Here is a 24,382-nt window from a genome sequence, read left to right on the forward strand (position 1 = left end):
AATATTCATTTCACCTTAAGATAGTGATAAAAAGACTAATGGTAAAGTGTGGCATGTGAAGCGAAGCAATGAACTAAAATACACAAAAAAAAGGTTTTCCATGCCCATTGTAGAGGAGGTCATCATTTTGTGGGTTTGTTTAAAATGAGAAACATCAATCAGTCACAGATTAACCTTAATTAATTTTAAGTAAGATTACTGTTTACTACAACTTTAACAATTTCAATTACTGTGATGATTTCAAATCTTTTTATTCAGTCACAATATATCACCACACAAGCACCACACCACAGCTAGAAACAACACTACATTTTTAAGAACCTCAGATGACTGATGACGCTGATACCTCTGACCTGTCTGTTCTATTGCCCCCAGCAGACTCCAATACAACCCAGTGTGTGTGTGTGAGAAAGAGATGTTCCAGTAAAAATGCCCCCTCCTCCCTGTCTCTTAACTCACAAGGCTACTACTACCACACACACACACACTGTTGACAGTAAGCAGGAGGGTGGAGTGTCAAAGTGTTTGCAAGGGTCTGTCCGTTGCACACACACACACACACACTTGCTATCTGGTGTGGAATGTTTGCTCTGTTGGGGTCCAGTTACAAGGGGTTGGGTGGTGGTCCTCCATCTGTCTCGTCCTGCTATAAAGCCCTATACAATACAGTGAAGATCGAAGTGATCACTAACAATGCCACCACTCCACAATGATTTATCTAAATTAAATTTATACAAACCTGTTTCAATTGCATGATTAAAATAATGTCTGTCTAAAACTAAAATTAGTGACCAGTCAGACCAACACAGTGCATATTGTTAGGGACTTGGATTAAATTGTAATTATACAGTCAATTAAAAACACATCATTTGGTGGCATAAGTAAAAACAATTGTAAAATGTTACTTTGCAGCCTACACTATACTTGGCTAAATGCAAACATTGAATTTTTAAACTTTGAAATCACTGCAATTAATGTTAAAATGTGCCGCATTGTTACCAGAGGTTGCAGTTACGATGGTGAATGACGTTCCTTCACTTGCACATAGTTACTTATCTTGCCTCCTCTGTCATCACCTCCGATATGATCATTTACTTGATGCTATATTAAACAAAAATAGCCTTGTAGCATTGTGGTAAGAATAATCACAATAATGCAACGGCTATACACCGGTGCCCATTTATTGATTGATTGTGTGATGTAAACCACGATCAAGCCTCCTAAACAAATCTAAAGCCAATATGCCTGCTAAAACATTTGGCTCATCATCTGTTAAATGCAGCAAAGTTGCTGACTTTGCGTGTCTGTCTTATGGTGCCGGACAAATAATGCACAGTAGAGTTGTGAGTGCTTTTTTTCATTGAAAGTTGCAGGTGAAAAAAAAACCAAGACAAAACAAATGAAAATGTGCTAATACCACCATTCTGAGGGTCCAGCAAAATTCACATTTGGCAAAACAAATATAGATGATATGTATCAATGATATAAAGAAGAGGAGCAGTGAGTTTACACGGTGTCAGGATATATAAGCTGCTCAGCCTGCCTCCAGCTCTCCCCTCCCCTCACATTTACAACTTTTCCCTGTTAGTTCACCACCACCCTCCTCCTCCTCTCTTTCTCCTCCCTCCTCCGGGCCAGAAGAGAGGAGTGATCAACCTGAGAGTTTAAATAAACCAGAGCCGGCAGCACAGAGCAGAGCTCGCACACACGCTCACACATATTCATACAGCTGTTGAGTGCTGAAGAAACCCTGGTGAGCTGCACGGAGAGCAAAGCTGAGGTAGGTTGGCTGCAGCTGTGAGTGACCTCACTGCTTTTCATATTACTCATAGCTAGCTTGAAGAAATACCTGCTTTATTTCTGTCATTCTTACTATTTAAAAACACATTTTTCTTAGTTATGACTGGTGTGTTTGAATTAATGGTTGACATTCAGGATGATATCACAGTGTTGCTATTTCTAATTGTTGCAGAAAAGCATTTTAAACCTGACCTTAGCTGGATAAAAGTTTGACTGTCTTCTCCTTTGTCCTGTCAGACAGAAGCCAGACCGGGACAGTGCCTGAAAAGCAGAGATACAGCCTAGGGTGTCATATCTGAGGACAGAAAACCCTGAGGGAGTGGGGATAACACAGACCAGACCTTTGCCCCTCACCCTTGCAAACTTTCACCTCCCAATCCTTGTCCATCAGTCCCCACCCCCTCTAGGCCAAACCCATTACACACTGACTGAAGCAACACATTGTCCAGTGACCTGCAGATCTCACTTACAGGCGTAACTCAAAGGCTGAGAGATTGTCTGGCCCATTCCCAGAGGGTCACTACTGGCAGCTGCTGTGCTGATGGAAGCACCTACACTGGCTGAGATGGGAGACTTGTGTCATCCCCGATCTTCCTCTCCAGAGGGGGAGACTGTGTGTGCAGCTTTAGCCCGTTATGAGAACACTCTCCGGGACGCTATTAGGGAGATCCATGTGGACGTCAGCAATTTTAAACTGGGCATGGAGCGTCGTCTGGAGGAGACATCCAACCTGAGCGGGCCCCTCGGACGAGCCGTGGCTCAGCTCCAGCAGGAGAATCGGCAGCTCAGGAGTCAGCTGGAGGCTCTCACCCGCCAGGTGGAGCTGCTGAGTGGTCTCACATTTGACAGGAGCACTTTGTTAAACAACAACCACAATCAGAACCACAAGAATCATCTAAATGACATTCAGGAAAACCATCATGAGATAAAGGAGGTGATCTATGGGAAGGGTGAGGCTCACACTCAGAGTCAGGGTCCTCTCCACATTCAGACCAACACCTTTGGAAGCCAAGCGCAGACCTTCGGCAACAGTCAGTCTGGCCCTGCGTCCCCACCTGCCACATTCTCATCCTCCCCCAGCTCCAGTAGTCCTCCTGTTGGCTCCAGAATTTCCTCCATGGTCACGAGCACAGGGTCCAGCAGCAGCCCCTCCATCACCCGCTTCTCAAGCCGAGCCACGTTCGCCGTTTCCAGCAAGACAAATGTAAGTAATGTTATAGAGCAGAGGTTTTTCATTATTTCCTTTTATACCTTTTATATGAACAAAAGCTTCACTGAAAACACATATTATGTTGCATTTATCAGCCATTCTTTAGCAACCACTTATTTTACTCTTTAGGTATCTACAATACATAAGTGATAATCCTAAATTCAGCTCTCTGATCTAATATTCCATTACTTTTGTTTTGCAATTTCAGCTAAGGTTTACCAAGTTTACATTTTTTTGTTTTGTCTGGTCATTCAAACTAAGCATATGTTTACTCCAAAAACTAGTCTGTCTAGGAGCTAAATGGCTACTATCTAGCTTTGTTTACTGTTACAACATTACTGAAGTGTTTGCACATAGAAGCTCTGATATTAATACTCCCTCAAAGTCCATGATTTGTACATGAATACAATCCATACACTGGGAGAAAAGATATAATCTGGTTGTGATGGCAGATTGAATCTGACTGTTGAGTTGTGTCTGTGCTGATGTGTCACTCTGTGGTGTGTGTGTGTCACTGCTGTTGCACAATAGCTCACTGCCAAGATGCTTAAAGATTTATGAAGTACAGTAACATGAGTCGAGCAGGCTCCTGGGAGGTGAGGTTAGTGTGGCTGTGTGGTTTTTCAGACCTGAAACAAATATGTGAAATCAGCATTGTGAAATGTAGGCTATGGTTAGTCGTCGTTGCTGCTGTCCTGTGTAAACCATGTCAAGTCCAGCTTCGAGAATGTTGGTGTTTCACCTGAATAATTACATGGTGGTTTTAGAATGCTCCAGCTTCTGGTCTTGAGCTTGTGCTAGTTCCTGCAAAGCTGACGTTTTAAGCTGGTTTATAGATGTGTCCATCATAGTTCGTAACTGCATCATTGGTCTTGTGTTGATGTTTTATTGCTCTGTGGGATGTTGTTTGTAAAAATATGTCCTTAGCTCTTGGCTCATCTTGGAGTTGCCTTCAGTTACTGTCCCTGTAGTTGGTCTTGTTTTCTCGCTTGGCTTGTTTTTCTTCTAATGAAACAAAAACCAGAACCTCCTGGCTTTTATCCCACCTGTGGTTTCTGCATTGCTAAGACTGATGATGTTGATGATGAGGATGCTTTTTCCAGGGCTTCTTTTCTTGTTGTCTTTAGTGGTTCATCTTTCTAAATGTTTAGATAAACAACAAACTTGACACTAAATGAAAATGACCTTTCCTGGGTGATTGCGTTGTTTCTGAGTATTCTCTTCAGGGATTTGTGATCGCAAATTTACAACATTGGAAGTATGATCCATACCATACCATGAATCCATGATGTCTGATCTGAGCTTTGTTACATGTTGTGTTATCCTGGTGGAAGTAGCCATCAGAAGATGGTACGCTGTGTTCATAAAGTGATAGACATGGTCAGCAACAATACTCCATTAGACTATGGCTTTTAAACCAGGCTCAGTTCTTACTAAGTGTGCCCAAAGTGTGCCAAGATACCATACAAGGCAGGATGGATCCATGCTTTCATGTTGTTTATGCCAAATTCATTTAAATGTGGCAGCTGAAATTAAAACTCAACAGACCAGCAGTGTTTTTTCTTTTTTTTTCTGTTGTCCATTGTATGAATTGTAGCCTCAGTTTCCAGTTGTTTATCTGACAGGAGTGTGCTCCAGCTGCTTGTAGCCTTCAAGGCTGCTGTGCATTCAGAGATGTTCCTCTGCAAACCTCTGTTGGAAGCAAGCTGCAACCTCCGGGGCTCAGACTTGAAGCCAATGCAGAAATGTTCAAACTTGTCGGTCACACCGCAGATGCTACAGACTGGCTGCAAAAGCGAGTCAATCCCCATAGATTTCACAGCAGAAATAAACATGTTTACAGCCTGGTTCAAAAAAATGTATTTAACCTCTTTTCTGTTCTATTCTAAGTATCCTAGTGTTAACTGTACAGGGGGTGACAAGCAAATGTTTGATCCTCTTTAAAATGCTGCCAATAGATACAGGTGGTATGCTTGGCACAGTTTTTAGAGTTTGAAATAAATCTAAAAAATAACTACATCACACCATCCAATGCAGGGATCATATGAGGTACCAATGATCTCCTTAATTTATCCAGGACTGGCTCGCCTTGAACATTCAGTCCAGCTGTGTACAGGAATTCTCAAATTTTATCATTAGACCTGCAACAAAGGGCTGTGTCCACAATTAGAAAGACATTTCACAGATTTGGCCTGCCTGGAGTCATGCCAAGAATAACAGCAATTGCTGTGCTGATTGGGACTAATGATTGTTTAGTTGTTTACCCACAGTATGAGGCACGAAGCGACGGGACTGTACCTGCAGTGTATCCAAAGATGCATATATGCAGGCTTTTTAGGGAGATGTAGTATATTTACACATACGTGTAAGACGCATGCACACACCTGCACACATTATGCAAATTGCCTTTCCTCCTGTATCTGTAATTACCAAACTATGTGGTGGATATAACCAAGGAATGTTATCTGCTGTGAAATCATGTGGTCAGAGCTAAACAGCACAAGGGCACCTTTGTTTCTGTGTCTCTGCGTTGGGAGATCCCCTGCTGTCAGCCAAACACACCACTGCAGAAACACACAGATCAGAGAATACGGAGAAATAATGCACGTATGCACAAAGGTCGGCTGTGTCTGAGTTGTCCTAACTGGCTGCCTGAGACTGTTTTTTTTTTTTTTTTTAAGACATGGTCTTGTTTGAAATCATAATTGCAGCTCAATCTCTGTGCCACATCCTCACCTGCCTGTCAGATGGAGATGAGGAAGCTACAGTATATAAAGTTCAGTTGGCTGTTCAAACAGGCCTGACAGGCACACACACACACACACACACAAACTGCAGGCATTCTTAATGGCTCAAGCTGAAGCGATCTGTGCCAGAGAGATGTGTATAGGCGTGTCAGTCTTCAGACTGCTTTCCAGCTGTTACTGTGCACCATCACTGTGACCTGCCAAATCGTCACAAGAGGACGTGCACACCTGCACGCACATCTCCCAAACACACCTGCAGCACATCAGCAGGACCTCCTTCACAGGGAGGACACACCTGCACCTGAACACAGTGTGAATTATGAACGTCTGTGTATTCCCCCCAGCTTCTCACACAAGAAGCAGTTGAAATATGCCATGTGCTGATATAAAGGCCCTTATTTCTATTTTCTTTGGAGAAGTTTATTCTTCTGGAGTTTTCTCCTCGAAGCACTGATAAATATTTTGCAATATACCTAAAGCTTTGTCATAATTTGCCGACTCTTTCTGAGTCACTGCGGCAGAATTCTCATAAAAATACTTGAATGGAAACCCAGCTGTGTGTGTAGTAGTGTGTGCTTCCATCTGAGAGGTTTGTAAAGAGGCAGCTGTGTGGATCTCTTCTGTCCTCTAATGGTTTTGGGGCTACAGGAATTAGCCAAGATTAGGATTAGAACAAAGAGATAATCCCTCTCAACAATGTCTTCTCTTCCTCATCTGTTTCTGTCCCTACACCCCCTCCCACCCCACCCCCATTACACACACACACACAAAATGAGACACACACTTAAAATGTGTGTCTCATTTTCTGTCTGTCTGTGGACAACACTGCTGTTGCCAATTACAGTGCCTAAACAACCGTCTCAATGGGCCATTGTGTGGGTCCCTGTACTTCATTGGGAGTACATTGAGGGTGGAAGAATTACAGACTCAATCCTCCTTTTTCCACTCACTCACTTTCTTCTTTCTGTCATGCCATCCTATCTCATATGACCTACGACTGAATTTTAGCTCAACTGACAAACAGGTGTTACCTGAGTCATTAGGTGTCACTGCTACATAAGTTGTGCAATAGACAAGAGAAACCATCAGGTATCTACAAAAAGAGAGAGATGGATTTTAAAAGATGAGTGTTACCAAGCAGTTATGCTGCATTAATGGAAATGTAGGAACCTGTGTTGAACCAGATCTTTTCCACCCCTGTTTTTACTTTGTCAGGCCTTCAGTGTTATAGAAGTATAATAATATATTTCAGGTGTGCTGCTGGTTTTATGTGTAATGTTGTGTGTAAAACTTTTCCCTTTGTCAGATTCAATGAATTTGAAGCTTACTTTAAAGCAATATTTAGACCAATATGGAACTCCAAATTTTAATGAAGTACTCTTTTGTATTAAGTCAGTTCTGAGCTTTTATTCATCAAAGGTTAATGAGATCATGCACTTTCCACTTTGAATGACCTGTAGCATTCAAGGTTCCACTACTGCACAGAACAGATCAGATTAGAACAGGAGGGTCAGAGGTTTATGTGCTGTTCAACACACAGATACTGGGATGATTCATAGTCCAATATATGCTTGCATCACATGTTATGCAGCAGCTATTTTCTTAAGATGGAAAAGTTGAGTTTTGGGGCAGTTGTAGATGTTTTGATGACGCATACGTTTCACCCAAATGCGTCTACTACATGCACTAAATGAAACATCAACGAACCATTAGCAGGTGATATTTGTTGAGTTTTTTGTGAAACAGTCTGGTAAACTCAAATGCTTTTTATTGGTAGTGGCAGACAGTGGAAGGAATGAGAGGGAAAATTATTTTAATAGATTCTAGCAGGAAGCAACAGGATTTATAGGGAATGTGGTTTTAATTTGGGGGAACATCTGCACTTTCACTACTGATGCTGTTAGACAGAAGCTACCCATTGTTTCGACGCGTGATGCTTATTTGCAGCAGTTACTGTTTAAGATTGTTTCAGTGATATCACAGCATCTTTCAAAGCGTATATCATGTCCATATACGTTCCTCTGACAGATTTGTGTCGGTACAAATTCCTTCAGGTTACACTCCCTCCTTCATCCTTCCCTGTGCACCCATTAGCTCCATCTCCCACTGACATTACACAACTTAACCTTGATGCTATCTGTTTCTTATCTTTACACACATACATATGAGCAGCAGACCACTGCAAGGTTTAGCCTGCAGTGTTTTAGTTTAGTCACAGTCTGAGAATAGGCTGATGGATAGATTGTATGTTCTGGGCACTTGAATGTACTGATCCCAGGCCAAGCAGAATTACTCTGTGATTACTGCTTGCGATTACATGCACAGAGCCCCCTTTTAGCGATAAAAGATGAAACTACGACAGTGTGATTGCTGCCATGTATGCACACATTACAGTACATGTTCTGCACGTGTGGAGGTTTAAAAACTGTGACTAGTTGACGTCATATATCTGGATTCTGTAGTCAAATGAGGAGCTGGTTAGTGTTGTTTTGGTTCATGTAAAATATTATGTCATGGTGCCGTGCACTGAAGGGTGCAGTGTAGACTTTCTACTGGCAGTTTTAAACTTACTTATACCTTTAGGATACACTGCTGGGTTGGAAGAATGGAGAGTTTTGCTCAGTGTGTATTATACAAAAGGAGCCTTTTATAGCTCATGCTAGCTTCTCATTGACACTCTCCTCTGGCATCAGAAGCTGTTGTATCTCTGTAGCCTCAACATGTTTGAGAATGTGTCAACTTGGAGAGTATGCACATACTGTCTGTCTTTTATAGCACAGCATATTTTATAAACAACGTCATATAAATCCAGCTTTAGAGCACAAGTTTAGGCCAGTAGTAAGCAGGGCCCTTTGTTATTCTTTTTTCAATTATAGTTATGAAGCAGCTAACATTGGTGACAAAAAATAAGTCTACATGTAACTCCTGGAGTCCTGGAGAATCAGGAGGAGAAAACTTCATGTATTCTACAAATGGTTTTATGCCGCTTGTGCAAGATTGCTTTGGCCTCTGTGTCACTATACCATAGCTCTAAGACGCACAACCCACTAGAATGTGCAATTCTGGTGGAAAATGCAGTGTGATTGCTGATGCTGTTGCTGCATACTTGCAGCTGCAGCAGATATTGTTCAGAGTGTAGAGACTGAAGCCCTTGCCTTCCACTTTTGAAACAGTTGCTTCACCAACTAGTCCCATGTAGTAGCTTCACAAAATATACAAAAAGACGTTTTGGTGAAAGTGTGTTATAGAAATAGACCCAGCAATCAGAAGTTGTTCAGTCTGGTAAATGAACAACGTAAAGAAGGAGGGATTGGATGATGATAATTTACTTATAACAAAAACTTAAGCTAAGTAAGCGATTATATTTCGGTGTTGAATATACAGTACACTGCATAACCTCGTGTGCACGTCCCCAGAAATGTGGCATCACTGTTAGCTGCTCGGTGTTAAGTGTCCCTTTTTCATCAGCTAAAAGTTTTTCAAAGACAACAAACCAAATTGTCAAATCTACCAGACACTCAGATTATTTGCACTGTATTTTCATGCCCATGTTTGTAAGTGACAAGCACAGAACCTCCTTTGCCCTCAGTAGACTCATTTCTCGTCTCCTTCCTCATTGCTCCTCTCTCCTCTGCAGTAATTTATCATCTTTTGCTCTCGGTTTCAGTCAGTGTTGTCCAACACAGCCCCATCACCAACTAGATTTTAGGCAGTGTAACTTCAGAGAGAAGCAGACACACTGTCGTTAACGCTCACAACAGTGTAGATTGGGTTTTGAGTGGGGCAAGTAGTAAAAAAATATCAGCTTTGTAACCCTGCATGAATATGTCTGTCACTGCTGCACATAGGCCGTCATACAGCTAAGGAATAGGACAGAAACAGATGATTCCAATCAGCAATTCAAGCACACATTCAGCGTTCTGCTTAAACTAACGTTATGCTTACGGTAATTAATACTTCAGATACTGCTCAGTATTTAAGCTCTTCTAGGCGAGGTGTGGACACGTGTGTTCTTTTCTTGTATGCAGTAAGAACATAATACAGAGCTCGTGACATTTAGCTGCTGTCTGTGAGGATCCTCAGAGATTTGAGTTTTGTCTTTCCTCCATCCATCCATGCATCCACTATTTGCTGTCTCTGTGGTCCCTTCTTCACTATGTCACCCCTCCCCCAGTAGCTGCACTTTAAGGCTAGATTCTTGGCACCAACCCCCCTGTTGTAGCTATTAATACAGACAGAAAGAAGAGTTAACTTATGTACTGGATTTTAATCTTTAAAATAAATTATATTTTACATACCCGTCTCTTTAGTGTCAGCTGTATCTCTGTCTGTCATGATTATTTTAAAGAATTTTAAATACTGATAGAGACATCTTATAAGTAGCCTAGTTGTAGTAGTAGCAGTAGAAGATTGGGATTGATACAAATATTTTATTTATTTATTTTGTTTTAATAAAGAGGCATGGCTGGCTGAAAAGAAACTAAGAAGTGTGTGTGAGTACACATGCTGGGGGTTTAACAGAGGTATGCAGCCACTCCCTGGCTACCCCTGGCTCTCTTAATGACTTCCAGACAATAGGCCATGTTCCCGTCATCATCTCTGTGGAAACAGGTTAATAACTGACTGACCGGTGGGACAGCTCACCCTCTCTGCCCTCTGCTCTGGAACTACTAAGCCTTACTAGAAGGCAGCTTCAGGAGTTGCTAGATTTTGAGGTCGCCTCCTTGGCTATGTCAGCTCAATCTACCCTGGGAATACTTCAAAATTTCATTAGCCGCACCTCAGCTCCAGTGTTTTGGAATAATGCCCAGAGGGCACTTTAAGGAAAATCAGTTTGGGGTTGGGTGACACTGTGAAAGGGTCGTGGGTGAGAGGGAGCTTTTTTTTTCAGACAGAAAGACTCCCACCACAGGGAGCCTGACCCCAGTATGTGCAGTGAGTTATTGCTGCGAGGATGAAAATCGACATCTCCAGAGGATATATGATGCGGTGTTGCAGACAAATAGATGAATTTAAAGAGTAGCATTGTTTGACAAAAAGATGAAGTGACTCACACAGGACAATGGGTCATAGCATGCGACTTGTCATCTTATCAAATGCATTTCACCAGATCTACACATAAATGACCACAGTTACTTGTACACAAAATGTTAAAGGAAAGCTTTCTGAGAAATGATGCTGCCAGGCCTCCTCTGTTGAACCTGAGAATCCAGACTCTCAGGATGATAAGATCTTCAGGCTGTGCTTCTCTATCTTTTACGTGTTTGTTTATGTGTTGTTTTGCAGGCCGGGCCTCTGGAGCAAGTATAAACACAGTACAGGCCATCATGTGGGCACGTTGGGTAGTTTGTGTGATGGAGCTGCTTGGTAATAAGGATGTTTTCTCCAAATGGCATCTGGTAACTTGGAAGTAATTCTCTGCCGTGCATTGAGAAATATGTTTCTGTATGTTCTGTTCAATCAGATTTTTTTATTTATCCCAGAGGGGGAAATTCTTTAAGAACATGTTACTACTATTTTTTCCAGGGAAAACTGAGAACTAGCAGACTGTTGTATGAATGAACCAAAGCATGACTGATACACCTGAATAGTGTTCTAATAGTGTTCTAATTTAGGCCTTTATAGTCCCACATTTAAAGGGTCTCCTTCAAGAGCAATTTTTAAGCCTTATCTTTCTGAAAACTGCAAACATGCTGATAGCTTCAGCCTTGTTCTCCTTTGTGGACAAGATTGATTTCTAAACTCCAGAATGCTATAAAACTCTTGTAAACCTGTTTGTACTTGTGGTTTCTGAGGCAAGACAAAACCATCAGCCTTATGTGTTTCTAAACAACCATAATTGACGTCAACTCTAACTGTCATGGAAGGCAGATTTTCCTTTGTGACTACACACCCACCACTTTGTGCCACGCTGGGTCCCACGCTGAATGTTAGCTGTAATTGTTGAGGTGCAGATTAACCCATCGCTGCCCAGTGATACCCTGCTCTGTCACTTTGTTCCCTCAACATAACCTGGTTACAGTTGTTTATTTACTAATGGAGGTGAAATGGAGGAGTTACAGTCTGTCAATGCTCACTGACCTGCCAGAGGTCAGCATGACCCCCCCATAGACCGTCTCGCCGTCCTCATTGCCTCATTGCCAGAAACAGTGGAGGAGGGAGGGTAAAGAGGGATAACAGAGGAGTCACACTCTATTGTTGCCATATGTTTGAGCGAGACGTTACAGTGAAAAATGAGCTTTCCCCCCACGGCCAGCAGCACCTATTTCTCAAAGATTCTTGGCCTGAGCAAAGTGTTCTGTGTTTCTGTGGTCATAAATACATCGGGATTAACCAACAACAGACTAGCACATGAAAGGAGAGGGGGAGCAAACAAATGTAGGGACCAGCATGTATAGACCCCCTGTCAGCTTTAACTCTCTCCTATATGTTTATTTGACACCTGGGCTGGTAGTGCTAGTGTAAAATGTTCTGTCAACACCAATTACAGATACATAGCAGAGAGATATTGAGGGGTTTTTCAAGGATGACGCATTAAAGATTGTTTTTAAGACAGTCCAGAGCATCCACAGGCCCAAATAGACCATTAGTGAGTGATGTTTTGGTCAAAGGAAAGATGCAAATTAGAAGATTATTGCTCAGTAATTGTTGTTGCCAAAAGAGACTGACTGCTTGGCATCATCAAATCACCAACTGAAAACCATCAGTAAATCAGGGACAAAAATATCTGTCAGCGCCTGCGACCTGCATTCACTGACTGATAAAATCAACTTTTCCTTGCTTGGTGTTTCTCACCTGCAATTAGTTGTTTTTATATCTATGCAGTTCAAAGGCGGTGCATATTTTCCAGTCTCTACCCAAAGTGGTGCTCTCTGCGATTTTCCTTGTGGAGAAATTGCAGGCTGTGTGAACGTACATTGGAAGAACAGGTGGTTTGAATGTGTTTTCTTCCTTCAGAGAGGATTCCTCTATAGAACTCAGGGAGGAAATTACAGAGCAGCAGTCCTCGCTCACTATCTGTTTCCTCTGATACCTTTACAGTAGCTGTTACACATGATAACATGCTTACAGTATACTGCTGCCTATATTGCACCCTGGACTGTTTTGAGTGGTTCTGCTGTAAAATGCATGGTCATGGGCTGTCATTGTCATGTGACAGTGACGGATGGCAGTTTACAAGCTGCGTTATAATTTCGGATGTGCCGCAAAAAGTCTTTACTGTTTATGTTAAGTGCATTTGTTTGGCAAATATCTACTAAAGTTAAGTGCACGTGCTCTCTAACACACACACACTGGCAGTCACTGGAAGGCCGCCAGCGTGCTTCCATTGTTCTCATGTTCCATTACTCCACCACCCAAAGGTCTCCTTAAGCTCAAATGTCACCCTAAGAGAGAGGGAGAGGTGTGCTGTGGGACAGAGGACTGCTAATGACATACATGGTCGAAAGAAAAACACAAGCTACAAGACCTACCAGAACGACCTTTGGCTACACAGATCACACCAGAGGAATTGGAAAAAAGAATCACGATGTTCACATCCACCACTTAGAAGTAAAATGGCTGCAGTAAAGAGTTGTTAGAAGGTTAACGGATTTGACACCAGATGTATAAACACTAAAGGAATCTAACATTTCAGAGTTGTTTTCAGGTTAGAGGATCAATGCCACACTGTAGCTGGTGAATAAGTACATGTACAAGTGCAGGATGAAATGGTAAGAGAATATGAAACCCTTTGTTGTTTGGCAATTTATATGATAACTTAAGGTAAATAAAGTAGTTTGTCATAAATGATTAAAAATACCGATTAACATAGGCCATTAAGGTTGAGCTAAATATCAAACCAGACCCTGCTATTAGATTAAGATAAATCCTGGAAACAGGAGAAAATGCTAGCTGAGCATGTGTTTTTATTTGCTGTCACAGGTATGAAACTAACTAAAGATGTTGATAACATTTAGAAGTGTGGACTTTTCCCCTCTACCTTTGACATAGCTAGGTTAGCTTTGTAGCCTCCAGGCTTTTGGCTTAACACAAAATCTTGGGAGCAGCTACTCTGGCTCTGAGCAAAGGTAATGAAATTAAGCACAGTTAATATTATCAATTGGCTCAAGTTTCTTATTCATCAGTAATGCAATCAGAGTCAAAACCGGTTACAAGAATATGATTTCCAAATGTGGATTAATAGTGGATTTATCGCATCATGTATTACATCCTCATCTAAATCCCTTCTGTGAGTGCAGGGACAGACCGTATTTAGGTTTCCCAGCAGCCTTCAGTGTACCCTCACTCTCATCTTCCAGCCAACTCGTCCCATCCACACCTCACCCCCACCCCTGTGAAGTCTTTATTAAAGTGTCGGTGATGAAGATGCCTCTGACAGCTAAACAATGACTTCTGACCAAACACAGGATGTAGCTATCGCCCAGTACCCTCATAGTTCCTCTTGTTTGAACAGACAGGTCAAGGCAACAGCCAATATTTACAGATACTCTGATATATGAGACACTGAAAAAAGGAATCACTATCTATCTATCTATCTATCTATCTATCTATCTATCTATCTATCTATCTATCTATCTATCTATACACGTAGTATATAAACAGTAAAACAGCTGTGATTTAACGTCCAAATAAATACAACTTACAATTTTTTTTTTTTAGCAACCCTGACCTCAGTGTGAATGCACATAAAAAGACATCCAGCTCTGCTTTTAGACTGAGGGCTTTTCCACATTTTCTGCTCTGCTTCACTAATTTTTAATTTTGTCCAAATATTTTATAGTTCCCCTCTCATGATGCAGTGACGCACTCTGCGTAAGTTGGGATTTGTTGTTCCCAGAAAGAAAAAGAAAAGGGAGCTTTTGTCTGCTTTACATGTCTGTGTCATAGAATTATGGGACTGTTAATAGAAAAGAGGCTGTGTGTGTGTGTGTCTGTGTGTGTGTGTGTGTGTTCATGCATCTGTGCTTTTATAGGTCTCTTATGTATTGGAATAACAGGGTGACAGCTGCTAATTGCTGTCCAGACTTAGCAGCTGGTCACTTCCCTCAATATTATCAAAAAGTCCCACTTTCTTGAATATAAATGAGTTCACCTCCTGTAGGATTCTTACACAGCTCCGGTTTATTTTGCTCATATAGACACGATGGTGTTTACTTACAAAAAAGGACTCGAACACACATGTCTGGCAATACAGAGAAACGTGACTGTTGTGAAGCTGCTGAGGTGATGATCTCTTTAAATTTGATTCCTAATTTACAAGGGTAGAGGGTTTCAGCCAGGCCCCCAATACTCGGATTGGGTGTTGTTATGATGGATGTCATGGGATAAAAATACTACTTGTTACATTTTAAGGTGGCCAATCCAGCAATCGTTTAATTGGCTCATAACATGTGGAAGCAGCCAATATCCCAAATCTATATAATACAGTAAAAATTCAACAACATGCAGCACTGCATGGCAGAACATCTGTAAATTCATTAAGAAGCTTTTAAATGTCTTTTATCTCAGTGAGACTTTACAACTGTATCCAATGCTAACACTAGTGCTTTCCAGAGATCAGAATCAGAATCAGAATCAGAATCATGTTTAGAGATGGGGTTAGATTTGGAAAACTTTGACTTCTTTGCCATCAAAATAAAAAATATTTTCCATTTTGGAGCAGTTGTATGTGTACAGTTTTTCAGGCTTAGTGTAGCGGTGGAGAAGCTGCTGACCTCACCGTTGACCTTTGTTTTTGATTCAACTTATAAATACTTAAGATTACAAACATGGCATCTGAACAATCAGGAAGGAAGCAGATAAAGCAAAGGTGAAGAAATACAAACCAAACAGCAGCAATATCAGTGCTGTGCTTCTTCCAAAAGGTTGTAGGCTGTAATCCAACAGAAACTAGTGCATTTCCTTAGGGTTGTTGCCAATGTGATGAGTGCTGTTTTTTATGTCTCTGGTCAGAATTGCGTGACATTAAGTGTGGAGAACACAGAGATCAGCAGTGTGTCCTGCCAGAAAACAAGACCTCGAGATACCAGAGGGTTTACAGGAACCTCAGCAGCTCTGCTATCATGTTTCCCCCCTCTGACCCAAAGTGGACGTCTGATCATCTGAGTGCTTAAGCTGGGGAAGCTCTGCTCCCCAACGCCAGACATTCTGCAATTTGTCTCCCTCCTCCTGCTGGATAGCCAGCTGTTTCCACCTCACTACTCCAACCCACAACCCTAGCTGTCATTTCCCATCATGCAATATAAAACGACTGCCCCCTCTATTCTCCCCTTACCTTATCATAATTATGTTTGTCTCCCTACTCTTTCCCGTAGGCTGTGTGTCATGGATGCTTTATGAAACCCCCCCTTTCCACTCACAGCTTTGCCTTGTTTTAACACACATGACCCTCCAGCATTCCTATAGAGTGAGCTCATCCAAACACACACACACATTTACACACTCTCAGTCATTTCCTCGAGTGAGCACAGCATGTTATCTCACAGCATATGTTATGTTATGTGTGTGAGTAAGTGAGGCAGTAGTGGTTTTTGGTTTCTGTCTTTAGGGATTTCATCTTTTTTTTCCAGCAGATTGAAGTGTTGATGGGGTTTTATTTTAGGTGCTCACACACATCCAGATGATTAACCATGGAAGTTGTGTTGTTGTTGCTTGAAGGATTTTTAATGATGCGACCACTGCAAAGAAAACTCAGTCTTTCACTTTGAGGTGGTTCAAGATATAGAACTAAAACTGGCCATCATGTAAAGCTGCTTCAGTAAATATTAACGAAGCATATTAATAATGAGGTAAATGAGTATAATGAAAGGGGGTTGTTGTTGTGACAAAACCCACAGAGAAGTTTTATTGTGCGCAGTAGACGCCTAGTGCTTCAGGACTGAGTTCTAGTTGTTACAAATTCTTCCATGGATTTAAGCCTTTCTAAACAGTATGTGAGGTCATTCTTCATATGTTTAGATGAGAATGGGTTTGTTTATTGTAATTCTGAACAAACACTATTTCCCATAACTTCTTGATGGTTACTGGCTAAAAGTCACTGCCCAATAAAAGAGATTAGTACGAGTGTGTTGAGGGTCGATGCTTACACAACACCCAGTTACACCGTAGAACAAACATTGGGCCTTTGTCTTCCAAAACAAGGGGTATTGGCATTCATTCTCAGGTTTCAGCTCCAATCAGCAGTAATGGAAACATCCTCTGATGGACATGCTAATTCTCATCCACATTCATCAGTAATTTTTGCCAAACAAACTAAATTATTTTTGTTAGCAGCACTGTGGTTTAATTAAGTGGAATGTCGTGGGTATGTTAAATTTATATGAAAAATGAAAATATTGCGGACCAGATAGAACCAGTCAGCAGGCTGGATTTGGCCTGTGGGCCGTGGGTTTGACATGTATAATAGATTGACAAAGTTGTTTCATCTCTGCCTATTGTACAAATTTAAGGTCGAAAGGTGATACTGCATCACTGATGTTCTGGGCCTCATCCATTTATGCACTGGAACAAAGATCAGTGATTAAAAACTTTTAGTTTTTCAGTGGGCTTGTGTCTTATCCACTAAATAGAGGATGCAGGGTTTATGTTTGTTTTGGCTTCATTTTTGACAAGCTCATGGCGATGAGCTGTCATGCCATCCACCTTTATACGGTCTCTGGCCAGTCCCCATAGACTTTCATGTTAAAGTGGGCAATTTTGCAGCAAGTTAAACAGCCTTTCAGAAACCTATGGATGATATCAATGACAATCCATCCATAGGTATATACAGTCTACAGAAGCTGTATTATTTGAACTATTTTAAAAAGATAGAGAACTGATTTATTACAGAAGAAAGCCCAGGCATGATATATTGATGCTCTCTATTAGCAGCTAGAGAGCAACATCAGATGCATTGTATGCATGCCACATTATATTGTGTATCCTTATTAGTAGCTAGTCAGCAGCGCTCACATGTCCAGGGTTGAACAGTCTCTAAAAGGTTGAAGAACTTGTAGCTACAATGCGTTTGCTTTGAAAAAGACAACACAAATGACTACTCTGCCTCCCTTTTGGCCCGTGGCAATGACTGATTGGTTCAGGGTTGTTTTTTCCGTATAGTCACATCCTTCATCTGCTCATTTTGTGGTTTCTGACCAGATGCTGCAATACTTCTTCCAAACACGCTGACGTTATCTAAACACAGAATTGATGCATCAGTGGTGAAATAATGTTTCAAACGCAGCTCGGAGATCTGCTCTGTCTATTTAATTCCACTCTGACAGCCAAGTTTGAAATACAAGCAGCTGTTCTTTTGTTATTTGTTGCCAACGAGCGGAGGATCTCCAACATGGCGGCCTGAGGGTGCATTACGTCTTTGGAAAGCCTGTCTCTAGGTTTGTTTTACTGAAATGTTTGAGAGGACCAGCACTTACACAATGTGACATGTGGTTTGATGCTGACCTTGAGAAAACGTGCACAGCTATCAGCACTGCACTGTTGACCTGAGCGGTGTTGCTTTGTGCCAAAGAGGCCGACTATCAACAACACAAAGCTGTGTGTATCTGTCTCACAGGGCCGAATGGAAAGTGACAGCTTGACCCACAACCTATGTGGGTCAGCGACACCATGCATCAAGAGTTTGAGATAGAAGTATCACCTCTGGAAGGTGATTAGCTGTCCCACGTAGCTGATTGTGTATGAAGAGAGGAAGACCTGATCAGAGACAGGGGGAAAAAAAGGCCGGGTCACCGTGACCTTAAAATATAAACTCTGGATACTGATGATGTTTGACATTTAAACTTGATCTCTGATCACATTCCAAAGATGGATTTTGGTAGCTCTCCCATCTTTGAGGATGTCTGTGACGGTGGTGCCTGGATTAAACAAAGACCTCCCTTATCACAGGAGCGGGGGGGAGGCAACACATTGCTGCCTCTCACACCTACAAGACCTCCATGCTGTTAAATAGCTGTCTTTGAAGTGTGCAGAGATGTGCCGTGCCGATGTTGTTGGGTTGTTTTGTTTTGTCTGAAGTCAAGTCAAAAATCCCACATGTTGGAGAAATGTCCAGAACCTGAACAGACGTCCAAGAATGACTCAATGGATCAACTGACATCTGGATTTCTGTTTTTGTTCAAACCAGAAGAGCCCTATGCCCGACTCTTTGTCTGCCATCCAAACACAACATCCCGCTGTTTGAAGAGCTCAACACAAAACACTGGCAATTACTATTTTAACCCTCCTATAGACAATCATTCAAGCTGATCAATATGCACAATGGTAAATTCACCAAGTGTAAATTGTCCTACTGGTTACCAGTGAAGGTCAAATGTGTACTTTAGCTTCAAACACTGACTGTGTGTTACCTTTGATTCTCTGTGTGTGTGTGTTTTCAGAGCATTGAGCGAGAGGAGCCAATAGAAGTCGATCCAGCTCCAAACCCTGCTGGACAGGAGAATGGACACTCTGCAACAACAGGTAATCATACAACCAGGGTCTCCACTCACACATTTATAGCCTATAGTTAACCATGGTATCAAAAAGTCTTTAGTTTGGCAACGACATGCTTGATGGTTGGTGGATACTTGATGGAAAACTTGTCATAATATTATTATGGAAAATACAGAAAACTGTTTTTGGAGATTGAACGACTAAGAAGGATATGATAGGCTGAACTTCTGGTACAACAGGGATGTAGCCACTGGACACGATGCGGCAAGATGTCAGATAAAGGAGAAAAAATGGCAGCATCAGGTTGCAAATCTTTTCGGTTAGACTCTAAAAGACTACTGAAATAAGTATTTCATGTTTCTGCATTGGTTTTTGTGCCAGTTGCTCAGAAATATGTGATGGTTGTTGCATTATAACTTAAGATTTTTTATCATCGGCTTTGTGTTTTGTCCTGTTAGAACATTCAGTGTTGGTACATGGAAAGATCTCTCCACCGAATGACCTCCCACATGAGCACACGGTGCCAGTTGTAGCCATGCGGATGCCCCACCTCCCCATCACCGCTACCACCAAGACAGCAGAAATCAAGGGTTCCCCTGGCTCTCCTAACAGCCCTGTTGGTTCACTGACGCCTCCACTATCCGAGGCTTCACCTCCCAGCCAATCAGCTGCTGGCGCTGTACAGCCCCAGACAATAGAGGAGTTTCCCATTCAACCAGGTGAGTGACAGTTTAATAATCAAGTGAGTTTTCTCAATTAAAATCTAAATACAGAAAAAAAATGGTGATTCAAATTTACCTTTGTCTTTCACTGTGGTAGTATCTAATGTGAAGACATGGACACATACACCTATCAGAGCTGTGGGATCTCCCCGTCTACAGGGTAAGTTGTTTTATCAGCCTCAAACATTCTGACTTACAGTTTAATTTACTGTAAATGTTTGTGTTTACAGAGAAGGCAAATTCAGCCCCATCTAAGTCAGTGACCTACTCAGGGCTACCACAGCATGACAGGTGAGTGAGTGGCGACTAAGTGACATACATACATACGTACATATTGCTTTGTCTGACGTGTGCTGCCGTCCTGCAGAGATGCTGATGTAATCAGTGGCAGGTCCTTTGGCCAGGTGGGGGAGAGGAGGCGGGAGCTGGTGAGATCACAGACTCTGCCTCGCAACATCGGCGCTCAGACTCGTCGGTCTATCTTTGAAAGACTGGACTCTGAAGCCAGCAACAGGTATGTACAATGGAAGGGAAAACTGTATTTGCGTCACATGGGAATGACAGTCGTTTTATGCACTCTCTGCTGCCTCCTTTGCGTAGCCTTCCTAAACCACTGGACTCTAAACCCAAGCTGAAGCGTTCTCAGAGTTTTGGGGTGTCCAGTGCCAGCAGCATCAAGCAGATTCTTCTGGAGTGGTGTCGCTCCAAGACCATAGGCTACCAGGTAAAATATCTGACATTTACAGTCATAACTACATTACGTCTGTGCTTATGAAGTCAGCACTAATTGCTTGGCAGAAAGGATCAGACACTGACATCCTTTTAACATGTAGATAATCCTGTGTGTCTGGTTACATTTTCGTCAAAGCCGAGTTGTCGTTGTGCGTTGCGTAGTGGAAAACTGACAGTGTACTCGTGCTGGAAGTTTTATATCTGAGCTTTAAAGCTGAAAGCACAACAGCAGCTGTCATGTTAATGTGAGAAGCTAATACATTCACGTTATCCTTCTCGTGATGTTTTCCAGCTGGGCTTGACTTTCTGGCCACGTAGCTCATGAATGCAAAGCTACTTTTCATCCTGTAATCAGAAAAACAACTTCCTACACAACGCATCAGCAGACTTCAGATATGCATCCAGCTGTCAACTGAAATATAAAGAAAATGTTACTTTGATATAAAATCAAGGCATCAAAGGATTTAAGTTGATTATAATAGAGCAATTATTTAGCAATCAGTGTTCATTTACAAGGGCGCTGAGGTAGGTAAGAAAGAATGTAGACAAATGATCTTAATAAATGAATCATGTATTCTCAATGCATGATTACAATGGAGAAAATTAAACACAGAATCATCATCAGATGATGCATAAAGAATTGGCTAGACAGCTCAATGGAGTGGTGCCTTTAAATAGTTTAAATGGATGTTTAAGTCAAATGTCTTTAAGAAGTCCAGTTGCTTATAGATATACCGTGATCCTCACAGATGCTACATGCTATGATGCACTAGCTTCATGCTTATTGGCTAGACATGAAAGCAGTATGGCTCCTAATAGGGGATTAAATAAATATATTCCCCAAAGGGCACATTGGCAGTACAGTGAAGGATTCAGAGTTTGCAAATTGGAGTAAATTAGCTAAGACATACAACTGAGCTTATGAACCAGTATAGTGTGTCATATAGCTTTAGACCTGCTGATACAAAGCGCAGTGCTAATGTGTTGACTATCTACCTCTGAACTACAGATGTTGTGTGTCCTTGTGAATATAGGTATGTGTCATTGTACGTGTGTGTTTTGAGGGTGCAGGGCTGAGGCAGTCCAGGTCATGGCTGAGTACACCAACACATTGCTGCACTCTGGTACCCTTTTCATCACAGCAGCCCGTGCCAGCTGCACCATGTGGCTTTGGTTAGCAAGGCAAAGCCAAGACACACACACACACACACACACACACACGAGAAAGTGATGTTCATCCGATTACTTGACATTTCATTCAAAGCGGACTGCAGACTAATAAAGGGCAGCTTTAAAATGACATGATTTCAAAGGCATGTGAGACCAAGAGCAAAGTCTGTTTTATCCATCATGATTATAGACCAGACAGTGAATGAAAGGATAACTTTATGAAGCTACAACAAGCCGTCAGTCACTTTTACAAGTCATGTTCTTCTACTTTCTTCAGCTCTCCTCTGTGTGCTGTAACACACACACACACTCTTCTCTCTCTGTTTCTCTGCAGAACATCGACATCCAGAACTTCTCGTCCAGTTGGAGTGATGGGATGGCTTTCTGCGCTCTGGTCCACTCCTTCTTCCCCATAGAGTTCGACTACAACTCTCTGTCGCCCGCTAACCGCAAACACAACTTTGAGCTGGCCTTTGGAACAGCAGAGTGAGTTTATATATAAAAACGGCAGAACTTGTAGCTGGTAACTAGACATGTCACAATGCAAAAGCTGGTTAACATTACGAGCCTGTTGAGCATGATGCTCTTAGCAGCTGTGACCACGACTGCTACTACTATTAGCTCTATTCGTGTTATGAGTTAAACAGGATTGATATCAGTCATATCCGTAGAGTTTATATATCAAAAGCTAGTTAGCTTAGCTTGGTACGACAACTACAAATAATTGCAAACCAGGATGTGGCAATGCTATATCCAAAGGTTACAAAACAAACATTCAGACAGAGCTAAGCAGCTTCTGAATGCAGCTCCATATTTACTACTTATCTAAACTGCAAAAAACAAATACATAAGTTTCCCAAAATGTCAAACTGCTTCTTTAACTGTCCATCATTCTTCTTATGTAACACCAACAAACACCCACTGGTTAGCTGGGAGTCAGTTGTGGTTTCTAAATTCTGCTGATGTGGACTTAAAGGATTTATGGACCCTTTACCGCATCAACACAGCATGTTTCTGCTGTTTATTGTGGCTCTGTGTTTCTTAATGTGTTGTCTTTGTTGATTAGTTTCATTGCTTTTATTTAATTGCGACAGCAGAACACAGTGCACACAGTACCATGCTGTTTATTTTTCACATTTGGTGTAAGGTGTGCATTCCTTTTCTCTGACTGCATGGCTTCAAGGAGCCCAGTTTATTGTGATACTGTGCGTACCAGCTGCATGCATACATCTGACTCTATGGGCAGGGCTTGAAGAAAGAGTTAGGAATGTGGCAGCTTGAGATTGGACCTCTAAACAGCACACATGGAGGGTCATTTATATCACTGTATGCTTGATCACGTATATCAGGTCATTTTTTGTGTGTATTGCACTTCCTGACTTCATTCTCTCTCTGTCCCTCATCTCAAGAACAAAAGCAGGCTGCGACCGGCTGATCGAGGTGGATGACATGATGATCATGGGCCGTAAACCTGACCCCATGTGTGTCTTCACCTACGTCCAGTCCCTCTATAACCACCTGCGCAAGTTTGAGTGAAGCTCGCGTGCATCCTTTAGAGCGCCACAGATTTCTGGCAGAGCTGAGTGGCTGTGCAGTGGTGCAGGCATTGGAGCGTTTTGGAAAATGACTCAGTCGCCCCCTAGTGGTGGAACAGTCCGCCACATGCTTCAAGAGAAGCTGCACATAGAGGAAGCACTTAACAGCTGACACGCTGGACAGTGCAGCTGCCAGGGCTGCAGGACTGTTTCTCTCTTATTTTTTAGTAGTTATTTAGTGTGTGTGTGTGTGTGTGTGTGTAGTCACTGTTGCTGTGTTGTATAAATGTTTCTTATCACCACATGTTTGAAAGTGTGATCTTTGCACCAATAAGATGAGGGATGTCACAGCGCTGCAGTATATATACACACTGTTCTCAATGCTGTGTTAGAGAATAAAATGACAACATGAGATGCTGAGTGATGACGTGACACTGTGTAACTGAGATGATGTTGACGTATGAACAATGAAATCAATAAATTGTACTGTACACCGTATTGGGGACACTGTGTTCCTTTCTGGCTGTTGCAGTGTGGAATTTCTTAGAAAAGATTTTGAATGCCTTTTATGAGCTCTAATTCCATTGTTGGGTTATAGGTAACACCAGTATTAGTATTACACATGTGTAAAATCCCATTGCTACCAGTCACATAACCAGATGTTCCTCTTGCACCCTTTTCCTGGTATTTTGCAAGAGAGGAATATATATTAATATATATAATATATTTCTTTCTGCCTGTCAGTGTTTTTGAGGTTAATGTGTAATGAATGCTGCTGAGATGTGTGCATGTCTTATTGTCTGTGACCGTTTAAATGTGCTTCATATCCTGGTTATGTTTCTTACCTGGTTTTGATGGTATCCAAGTTATGGTGTTTGCATGGAACACCTGGTTCCTCATATCCCTGCGTATGATTACAACAGTATCCAGCCTGCTGATCATCTGTACCCATCGTGCCACAGTGATAGAACAGCAGCTCATCATCCTGTGACCAATATTCCTGGTGTTGCAGGCTGTTTAGAAATTAGACAAGTA

The 24,382-nt window shown here is 41.8% G+C and overlaps 1 protein-coding gene across 2 annotated transcripts; it reads left to right on the top strand.

Moving 5' to 3' along the window:
* Positions 1–1,619: 1,619 nt before the first annotated feature.
* On the top strand, positions 1,620–23,845 carry smtnl (smoothelin, like). Of its 2 annotated transcripts, none has more exons than XM_028418931.1 (10): positions 1,620–1,780; positions 2,038–3,004; positions 19,134–19,215; positions 19,647–19,907; positions 20,008–20,070; positions 20,141–20,201; positions 20,278–20,424; positions 20,511–20,634; positions 22,147–22,298; positions 23,222–23,845. In XM_028418931.1, the coding sequence occupies exons 2-10, from the start codon at positions 2,342–2,344 to the stop codon at positions 23,346–23,348; spliced, it is 1,680 nt and encodes a 559-aa protein (XP_028274732.1). In that variant the 5' UTR covers positions 1,620–1,780; positions 2,038–2,341; the 3' UTR covers positions 23,349–23,845. The 2 variants fall into 2 exon arrangements, with proteins under 2 accessions (XP_028274732.1, XP_028274733.1); XM_028418932.1 differs by having other exon boundaries at positions 1,621–1,780; positions 2,042–3,004.
* The last annotated feature ends 537 nt before the right edge of the window (positions 23,846–24,382 follow it).

The sequence above is a fragment of the Parambassis ranga genome, chromosome 13 (assembly GCF_900634625.1).
Source record: "Parambassis ranga chromosome 13, fParRan2.1, whole genome shotgun sequence".
Classification (NCBI taxonomy): Eukaryota; Metazoa; Chordata; class Actinopteri; family Ambassidae; genus Parambassis; species Parambassis ranga.

Coding starts and splice junctions, on each gene's coding strand:
- smtnl (XM_028418931.1), top strand. CDS start 2,342: ATGGAAGCACCTACACTGGCTGAGATGGGAGACTTGTGTCATCCCCGA. Junction 3,005..19,133: donor CCGTTTCCAGCAAGACAAAT/GTAAGTAATGTT, acceptor GTGTGTTTTCAG/AGCATTGAGCGAGAGGAGCC. Junction 19,216..19,646: donor TGGACACTCTGCAACAACAG/GTAATCATACAA, acceptor TTGTCCTGTTAG/AACATTCAGTGTTGGTACAT.